We start from the raw sequence: 10,696 nt of genomic DNA on the forward strand, positions 1-10,696 counted from the left end.
AATAGGGGAGGGAAAGAGAAAGTGTACAAATATCTGAGGTAGAAAAGCATAACCACCTATTTTATTTTACTAAATAGAGAAAAATACACAAGCCAAGTTATGCTCCATGTGCAAGACCATGTGAGTATGTTTTTTTTTTTAATCAAAGAGCATGTGACATAACTTGCGCATGCTTGTTAATAATTATTTTCTTAAAACGTTTTTTTAAAAAAATCTTTTATGAAACTTTCCATTAATTAAAAAAAAACACATAATGTTGGCAAGAAAAAGCTCATGAGGTAAATAACTATTTCAATTATGCCTTTTGCAAAAACTAAAATCTTGATCTAAACTAATAATGCACTCTAAAGTAAATCACACTTTGAAAACAAATTAGGATTAAAAAAAATTAGGATAAAATGGAAAGCAAAAGAGGATTGAAGTACCAGTGGTAGGCACATCGAAAAGCTATTATCACTCTACCGATTAGAGACTAACTTTGTTCCTTTAGCCCACACATTTGCCACTGCTGCACTGGCAATCCATGTAAAAGTACAAACAGATCACTCACTGTATGCCACGGAAAGGTAGCAAGTCAAAGAAACAATCAAGTTGCGAGCAATACTCGCATATTTTTATATATATATTGTACAACATAAACATACATATTGTAAGTTACCAGCATACAGTGTGGCTTAATACAGATTTGTTGCTATCCGCAGCCTAAACATTCCTAAGATACAAATGACGAGGAAAAAAACGATATGATACAAGATCACATAATGGTTACAGTTCCTCTAAAAGTCCTCATAAGCAGGTGAGGACAGGATTATCACCACAGTCAAGGAGACAAGAAAATAAGAAATCACAACAAGGTCAGAACATATTCAACAATACATTAGTTAGACCAGACATGAACAAGACCATGCCTGTTGCCTGTATAGATCTCGTTGCGATCTTCGTCATAGAAAAGAGCAGTAATGTCTTCCAAGGCTTCTGTAACTGTACTCCTTATTCTGGAGCTCTGCTTTCGCTTCCTTGAATTACAATCACCACCACTTGAACAATCGTCGCCGCAGTTGCATTCCTTTGACACGGGAAAGCTATTACTTGCTCTTATCTTCGCAAGACACTTGCCAGTTAAAATGTTGCTGACATTGATGGAACCCGCTGCATTAAAAATGCAAAAATTGTTAGCAATTTCATACATCCCCCCTTTATAACAAATGATACAAATTGATCAAGAACACATCGAAAAATTATGTATGATTTGCTACCCTGTTTTTACACTTTAGCTCGCCGGGTCAACATGTGAAGCACTTGGCTAAACTCAGAAACAATAGATCGATTATTGAAAATATCGCGTATATCTTATAGTATCTTAGAATATAAGTATAAGGTAAGAAACTAATCCTGAGATAAACTAAAATACTCTTAAGATATTTTCATAGAATCTAACAAACAAATTCCAAAGTACATAAAAAAGGAAGAGGAAACAAGACAAAAATTGGGCAGCAATCCAGAGGGTTACAAAAGAAAGTAAGTACCATTTCCTTCGGATAATGACTCATCAGAATCAGCTTTGCAGTATGATATGATGAGATCCTGGTCACTGGTTATATATATGTTGTTTGTATTGCAGTCAGGATGCCACAGAAGGTGATCCTCAAAAGAAGTTACAAGTTCTCCACGGAAGTTCCACACAGCCACAGTTCTATTTCGAAACGTCAGGAATAATTGGTTCTCATATAAGAATATAAATGCAGATGGCGTCATAAATTCTGTTTTACTAACTTCTGTAAGCTCAAAAGTCCGTACCTAAAGGTAATTAAAAGTAAGATATATGGATGAAGAAAAATTTAAGTTATAATCCATGTACATATAAATGAGAAAAGTACTTACATCAAGGATTTGGAGGTTCTCATTTTCTTGCTTGACAAGAAGCTTTTCATTGAACTGTTCGATAAAATCCACCTTACTATTCCGATGAATAAGATGGTTGAATGACTTCAAGACAGTACCATCTTCTATCGAGAGGATTTTTAGTGGGACGTGGCTACTTGTTTTAGAATAAATCAACAACATGATCCCTGGACTGATAAGAAAAATCATGAAAAAAGAGCAAAGTTGTGAGGCCACATAAAAAAAAACTATCAAGCATTAAAACATCATGCGCTGTTACCTACCATAAACCACAAAGGAGAAAACTTAGACACTGTTCTCTATGTACTGTTCAGACTGTTCTCCAATAAACATATGACAAGTGGAATATTTAATCCAGGTCGGACCCATGATAAACTACTCTCCTGTAAGCACTCTTTCTTCTCTGTTAACCTCACCCAATTTCTCTTTTTCAAATTCTACTCCAAGAGCCACCGTCATAAACTTATACCTTTTCTTTGATGCAAAAAACAATCACCGTCACCGCTTAGTATCTCAAAATTGCATTCAGATTTTACACCCAATTTGTTTCAATTAATAAAACCATTATTACCATCTTTTCACCCCTCAAAACTCACCAACGTGTCTGATTTTTTCAATTCAGATTTGATTGGGGCCGTCAAAACTTATCGGTGTGTTGGTTAGTAGAAATCAAACACATACACGTAAGTAAAGTGCTCAAAACATCAGTTCCACTTGATTCTTAAATTGAAAGAACATCTGTAGAATTTAATAGCAAAACCATAACCACTTGATTTACTCTTGCATAGTTAAAACAGAGAAAGTAATTTGATACCGGTAGTAGAGATTAAAGCCTCAAATGCTCTTTGTTGGCTGTTTCGAAAGGGGCAATATATATACATATATGCAGAAAAGTCAATCGATTATTTTGTAATTCTGAAAGTTTCGATTTGTTATTGCCGGAGGAAGTCGGTGCAATGAAAGTTGGGTTATGTGGAGTTGTTGTGGGTTAACGGAGAAGGAAAAAAAGAGAGCGTTAACATAGAAGGATACAAACTAATGGAAGATCAATTTATGAAGGGTCTGACATGGAATAAGTAATCCACTTGTCATAAGTTTATTGGAGAACAGTTTGAACAGCACCAATAGAACTTTACCTAAGTTTTCTCCAACCACAAATACACGGTAGTGACATGTATGTTGAAAAGTAAAGTTAACAAACATAAATGAAATTACCTGATCTTAATCTCCTGTACATTTTTATCTGCAACGGAGTATAACAATGTATAGTTTTTCAGGTCAAACACCTTGTATATGCTAGAGGGAAAAAAAAGAGAAGTGTCAGTGTATCACAAACAAGAATTTTTGAAGTATATAATATAATTAATATAGATACAAAAGTATCAGAACACTAAAATATTTACCTATCCTGTGCAGAGTATGTCAGTACTTTTCCATTTACATCATCAAACTCTACAAAACCTGGCCACTTCAAAGACTCAGATTCAAAAAGAGCAAATCCAGCATCTGGTTGAACCCTCCTTATATATCTGGAAAATAGAGATATTTTAGATTAGAACATAACAGAACAAAATTGGACAGGTAACGGTTGCAGTGTCGCTCTCTACTGCTTTTATTTTATTATGTGTCCTGTGTGTTTTGTTGAGCATGGAAAACAACTGTAGGAGGACTGAAAGAGAATAAAGGTATACTTACTCAATCCTGGTGCTTCTGCATTTCAAAGAACTGTAACTGTCCGATGCATAGACAGAAACTGTGATAAGCGAGTCATTATTTTTATTATAAAACAAACTTCTTATAACTTCATCGGGACTGACATTTAAGAAGCATATCCTTTCATTGGTCTCTGCAGGAAGCAATGGAAACATGTAACATATATCATGTATCTATATTCATGTCAAGAAGAATAGGATTGAACAGAATATTCTCATAAAACATCATAATAATCTAATACAAAAGAAATATAAAATGACGATAACAGGGTTTTGTAATACCTCGGTTAAACGCTGCACACACACCAGATTGTGCAAGGGCAAAAACAATGTCCTGAGCCGCAACAATTTCGATAATCTTTGACCTTTTTCTCAAAAATGGCAATGTAACGGAAGCAGGACCTTTTGGATCATATGTATCATATTCTTCCTATAAACAGATCCATCAGACATAAGTAGGGGAAATGGGCACAGTAAAGCAAAGAACACATCTCATAATAATAGCACGGTTCAAATGCCATATTACACCTATGAGAAATATGTTACAAAATAAAACAACAACCAATGAATCATTTGTATGGGTGTGGATGTTGCCTTGCATCGGAGACAGCTAAACTCAGAAGTGTTGGGCGTTATATATTCAAAATGCCTCTTTCCAAAACTAATTTTTTCCATTGAATATTTTTAAACTTTTTCCGTCTTCCCATCAATACGGAAACCCCAGCCCACAATTTTCCTCTTCCATACATTAATTATATAATTTGTCGTTTCCTCTACCCCTTTTCAATCACGAACCCTTATCCTATTTTTTCCTCTTCCGTACCGTAATTCAATCACGAACCCTTATCCTATTTTTTCCTCTTTCGTGCATTAATTATACGATTTGTTGTTCTCTACCCCTTTTCAATCACGGACCCTTATCCTATTCCCCTCTCCCAGCTAAAACATATCTGCCCGAAATTTGTACTGCAGGAACAGAATATCTCACCCTCCCCCTTTTTTCCTTCAGATTCTCTCAACAGGGGTTACCCAGAAAACTTAGATACTGCAATCAAATTCGCAATTAACTTTGACCAATGTTAGTAATACTGATTAACACCTAAGCAATCACAGATCCACATTAAACAAGCTTCCTATTCCCAATGTATGATGTGGAATTCCTAGTGTTTTATGCTCAAGCAGTGATTTAAATTGCCGATAGGGCCCAATAATTAATGCCACCCACACAGATACCTCAATTTATTACAGGCCAAGCATAAGCATTTATGTAGCATATTCAGATTAGTCCTTTAACATATATACAACATCATCATATATACATACAATTAATCTAAAAACCAACAGAATTACCCTAATTTACCCATACAATATAAACACAAACCCTTTACAAGCAAGAAAATTCATAATTCAAATTTCTTCTACCGCAAACCGACAAAGCTGTATCATAAATATGAACTCTCCACACAAAATTATCAAACCCTAACCAAAAAATTACAAACAAAAAACATAATTTTCCATGTTATGACAATAACAATTACAATAACATAATTCAAATTCCACTGATGTGTTACTTCATCATGCATATGAAACTTAAGAACCCAAAAAAAAAATCCTTAAAAAAAAACCGAAAATGAAATTGAAAAACAAAAAAAGAGAGAAAATTGAGTTGAAGAAATTGAACCTGCAAACGAATATTGCGGAATCGTTCTTGAGCATCAGTGATATTAAAACCACGAATACTTTTGGTACAAATTTCACGTCTTTGAAGCTTCCTAACACTGTTAATAAACCCATCACCGAAACCACCATGAAGCTGCTTCTTTTTCGCCACCACACGACGGCCAGTTCTCGGACTTACACTAATTTTCCTCCCACCACTTTCCATTTCTCGGATAACTCCTTCCCCAACACACGGCGAAGGAGCCACCGTTCGAATTTCGCCGTATAAAAACCCTAGAAATTTCAAATTTTCGATCTAGTTTTTTCAAATTTTTGGTGGGAGAAAATGAAAATTGAAATTAAAATTAAAAAGAAAAAGAGAAAATCAAAGAGAAGAAAATAGATAGATGAAAATTAAATGAAAATTATGAAATGCAAAAAATGTGAAAGTGTGTGTGTGTGAAGTGAAAGAGAATTGAATGAAATGTTTTGAAAATGTTTATGTCATGTCATTGCCAACCTGATTAACATGCTGACGTCATCCTAAACTATTTTTATGGGCTTGGGCCCACATGTTTCATGTTCATTTTGTTTTAAGTTGTCAAACCTCGATACTCAAAAAATGGCAAAATATTTTGTCTGATACGTACTCGATATCGATACTTTTTAATACACGTATTGGAGAAGTATCGTATCGGAGAAGTATCGACAATTAATATTATTTTTTAAAATAAAATATAACCAATACTTGTCGGATACTTCTCTGATATGTGTATCGATTGAAAAAATATCGGACAATTAATGTTCTTTGATGATGGAAACGTAGAAGAGGAGACTGATACAATTCGTATTTTCTCTTAAGTATTGAATGTTAGATTATGATGTTGCCGACTATGTTTTTATTAGTTTATCTCCTTGTCATGACTTGAACTCTGGATTTCTAACTCTTTAACCCTTACCTCAACTAGTTGAGTTACCCATCTCACCCCCTTTTTGGGTAGTACTTAACTTAATATATGTAACTGTCACATGTTTTCTTATTTTGAGTAATTTGAATGTTATTTTTTATCATTATCGATTTTAGTTATGTTTATATATTGTGCATTTATATATTAAATTTTAAATTTAATTTTTAAATAACGTATCATGGACGTATCGTATCGGGAATTTTGAAAATTTTTCCGTATCACCGTATCGGTGTCGTATCGTATAGGTATCGTGTCACGTATCAAGGCTTCATAGGTTTTAAGCATGTATGGTATTTTGTTTTGTATAAATAATAGTGTAATATTCAAAGACGAATTTTATTTTTGTAATTCTACTCTATTTTTCGTGCGTTCTACGAAATTAATAAATTACCTTGTTCGCTATTTAGGTAGCGTCGTGGCGGACATCCAAAAAAACACTCTACTTTTATAATGTCCGTAAGCAGCGGATGATATATATAAAAATTTCTCATTTTTATAAGTACCTGATGACAGTCAATTATATGCTATTTTTAGTAGTAGTTTAGAGTAGTTTTTATATTAATAAACAATCAAAAGCAAGCAAATATCAGGAAAAGTGAAGACACAAGGACCAGAAACAAGAAAAGTGGAAAAAGCAGCAAAAAAGAGCAAAAATGGAATATATTAGCGCACTATCGTACCCACAATGAGTCTCATCGTGGCGTGATGAGAAGACGGTTAAAATTGAAGAAAATATGCTGAAAATATTTACCATCGTGACACGATGGCTTGTCATCGTGGCACGATGATGACTTGAAAAATACGCAGAAAATCCTGATCAAATCTTCCATCGCACCACGATAAGATCCATCGTGGCCACGATGAGGCAAAATTACACGCCATCGTGGCCACGATGGGTGCGATGGATGCGCAGAAAAAGCTCAAACCCAACTGAAAAACTATAAATAGAGTATTCCTCCTTCACAACTATTCATTCAGAAATATTGAGAACAATTCAATATTCACAAGAGAGTTAGGAGAACTCTAAGGAGGAGACAAGAAGGCCAAGAAACTCCAATGCCAATAAGGTTCTTTTCTTTCTGTCTTTGTAATTTATTTTTCCTAGGTTAGGTGGAGTCCAGAAACTCCCTTACGAATGTTTGGTTGTAATATTCATATTGTTTACTGGGTAAATGATCATTTACCCCCTGCAAAATAAGGAAATTTTCGTTTACCCCATGCACAGATTTTTTTTTTCTGTTTACCCCCTGCAAAAAATAGATTCCCTCATTTCGCCCCCTCGGTGTACAGCATGACAAGTGAGTGTGCAAATTTTATGACGTGGCTTATACACATGGAAAAAATCATTTATATTTATTTTTAAATTCCACGTTAGATAATATTTTTTTCAAAAAAAAAAATCCTACAAAATTAAAAAAATGAATTTTCTTATTTTTTTTTCAAATTAAAAAATCCAACAAATAAAAAAAATTCCAACAAAATTATAAAAAAAAATTCCTACAAATAACTTTTTTTTCGTACAAAATTATTGAGTTTTTTTCCTAAAATAAAAAAAAAGAATTTTTTATTTTACTCCCAAAATAAAAATTTATTTTCAAATCTTTTTGAATTAAAAAAAAATAGAATCTTCGTCGGAATGGTTTGCTTCCACCGTCGTGATCGTATTCGTCGTCGTCTTCTTCAATCGCCGAAATCGTCTTCTACTTCATTATTGTCTGCTGCTTCGTTCTATTTTTCTAGTTCTAGGCCAAATGGTTTTGATAAAAGAGGAAAACACGAATAAAACTTCTTTTTCTATTTTATATTTTTTTTGAAAATATTTTTCTACTTTTTTTAATTCAAAGAGAATAACAAAAAATAAAGTTTTGTTTTTAAAAAATAAAGATTATGTTTTTTTTTAATTCAAAAAGATTTGAAAATAAATCTTTAAAATTTTTATTTCGGAGTAAATCTTTATTTTGGGAGCAAAATAAGAAAATTCATTTTTTTTTATTTTGGGAGGAAATTTTTTTTAAATTCATTTGTATGAAAAAAAAATTAAATTTTTTTTGTATGAATTTTTTTAAAAAAAATTATTTTTTTTTAAAAAAAAATATTATCTGACATGGAATTTAGAAAATAAATATAAATAATTTTTTCCACATGTACAAGCCACGTTAACAGGTTTGCACAGTCACTTGTCCTGTTGTACATCCAGGGGACGAAATAAGGGAATCTATTTTTTGAAGGGGGTAAACAGGAAAAAAAATCTATGCAAGGGGTAAAGGAAAATTTCCTTATTTTGCAAGGGTAAATGATTATTTACCCTAAAAACTTTATTATGAATTCCACAAAATATGTCTGTATTCATCATGAATCTATTCTATATCTATAACAATAATATAACCCTCAGTCAAAATTCAAATGCTTTCATAACCCTCCATTGAAATTCAAATGCATTGTACACTCAGGTAAAAATTTAACCTCTAGGCAATGGTTTTCTAATTTCTGAAACTGCTATCATCTTAAAAAGAAAATTTGTGGTACCGTTCCATTTCTAAAACTGGGAAAGTGCACCGGCATAGCAAAGGAAACTTGTGAGATGAAGAGAGGGATTGGTAGAGGGTGACTTCAATTTGAAAAAGTTGATCTCATATACTACGTATGACAGGGAGATTCATCTAATGCCAATTATATTTTTTCATTTTTCAGTACGGAAAATTGATTTAATTTCTATTCCATTTCAATCTTCAAATTAATTTCTATTACATACAAGTGGTGGTTGGTGCATTCACGACGAGAACGGCCAGTTTATCCATGCGGGAACAAATTGGATGAGAGGAGCATTATCAGTTCATGAGGCAGAGGCTTTAGCTCTCCTTGAGGCCATGCAAACAGCTTATAACATGAATATGCATAACATTATTTTCGAAACTGATGCTCAGGTGGTAGCAGGAGCTGTTCATGCAAAGCATGGAGGGGTATCAATGTTTAGTACACTTATCTCCAGTATTAAGAATTTGTTGTTATTAAATCAAAACTTTGAGACGAAGTTCACCAGATGATAAATGAAATGAGTTAAGTTTATTTTTGTCAACAAAAAAAAAAGAACAGATTCATGTACTGAACTGATAAATAGTAAGAAAAGTGATTATTAAAAAAAATTAATACACTTGAAGTGTTAGCCTTGTAATCTCAATATGTTAGACTCAAATAGTGTAACTTATCATATTATTGAAATAGTGTAACTATTATAGAAATAATAGTTATTCTTATTATTATAGCACGGTTGTTAACTTCAGAACATAAGGAAACAATAAAATGAATCATTATGCTAACACTGAAAGACAATTGACACATTTTGCAAAGTACAGAACGAAAATCTTCTAACAGACTAACTTGTTTGAAATTAATCTTTGAGGTATGCCAGCAATGAAGTCTCAAAATTATAAAATCAAATATAGTGCACGAGGATAAAATATATTAAAGAAGTTCAGAAGGAAGCTGCTTGAGAAACACAACTCTCTTCCCCTTAAATCTTCCTGCAAGAATAATCAACACCGTGCCTGGAGTAATGCTAGCCCTGAAAACAACAATAAAATCATTCATTCAATATAATCTCAATCAATTTTCCAACTTATAACAACATTTATCAGATCCAAATAGAAATGAACGGAGAAAACAAACCTTAGCTTAGTAGGTTTTGGTTTGTGCTTGTTACGGAGGGGCTTCTTGACATCATCAGCGGGGTAGAATTTGGGTGGCTTCTCGGCGGGAGTTGCTTGAAAAGGCTTCATACATTATCTTTAATTAATAATATTATGTGTGTGAGTAAATCTGCTATGCCTAAGAATTGTTCAGTATACCAATGAAGGTTAAAAGATTTTCATTAGAGTTGTTGCAGTGTGGGGAAGCTTCTGTTGTAAAATCAATTTGTGATACTGAACTTGCCACTAGAGGATGTGCCATTATAATCATGTATGAATTTTACAAGGGTATGCTGATTTAATTTTCGAAATTTGAAGTTGCTGATATTTTTTGTAAATTCAAAACTTGGGTTGAAAATAAGAGTGGATGCAAAATTCAAGTATCAGGTAATGGAATTGAATATGTTGTAAAAATTGGAGCTAATTACAATATTCAACCATATATTAATTTAAGTAATTCAACAAATATTATAAAGAATAAATTCAAATAGAGTTCAGAGAAACTTATCTCTTGTGAGTGTAGTAATTTGATGTAGACACCTGCATAGTAAACAGCTAATTAGACCTGCAAAATATCAAACCGTGATGCAATACCTGAGGCGTGCTGATCGCACTGTCCTTAAGGATTTATCCGCCTCATAAGCGCAAATCATCCAGAATTCAGCAGGTCCTTCCCGGATATGAATCATATCCGAGGTGACAGAACTAGCAAGATATAATAGGCACCGGTGATGTAACTCAGGAAGTAATAACTCAATTTGTGGGGAAG

The 10,696-nt window shown here is 33.1% G+C and overlaps 1 protein-coding gene across 1 annotated transcript; it reads right to left on the minus strand.

Annotated features, from left to right (window-relative positions):
* Nucleotides 1–574: 574 nt before the first annotated feature.
* Nucleotides 575–5,789, minus strand: LOC123920208. The gene is made up of 8 exons (XM_045972407.1): nucleotides 5,296–5,789; nucleotides 3,897–4,044; nucleotides 3,598–3,748; nucleotides 3,306–3,431; nucleotides 3,118–3,198; nucleotides 1,882–2,074; nucleotides 1,527–1,797; nucleotides 575–1,149 (listed from the first exon to the last, which is right to left on the minus strand). The coding sequence occupies exons 1-8, from the start codon at nucleotides 5,497–5,499 to the stop codon at nucleotides 878–880; spliced, it is 1,446 nt and encodes a 481-aa protein (XP_045828363.1). The 5' UTR covers nucleotides 5,500–5,789; the 3' UTR covers nucleotides 575–877.
* Nucleotides 5,790–10,696: the final 4,907 nt, after the last annotated feature.

The sequence above is a fragment of the Trifolium pratense genome, linkage group LG4 (genome assembly GCF_020283565.1).
Source record: "Trifolium pratense cultivar HEN17-A07 linkage group LG4, ARS_RC_1.1, whole genome shotgun sequence".
NCBI lineage: Eukaryota > Viridiplantae > Streptophyta > Magnoliopsida > Fabales > Fabaceae > Trifolium > Trifolium pratense.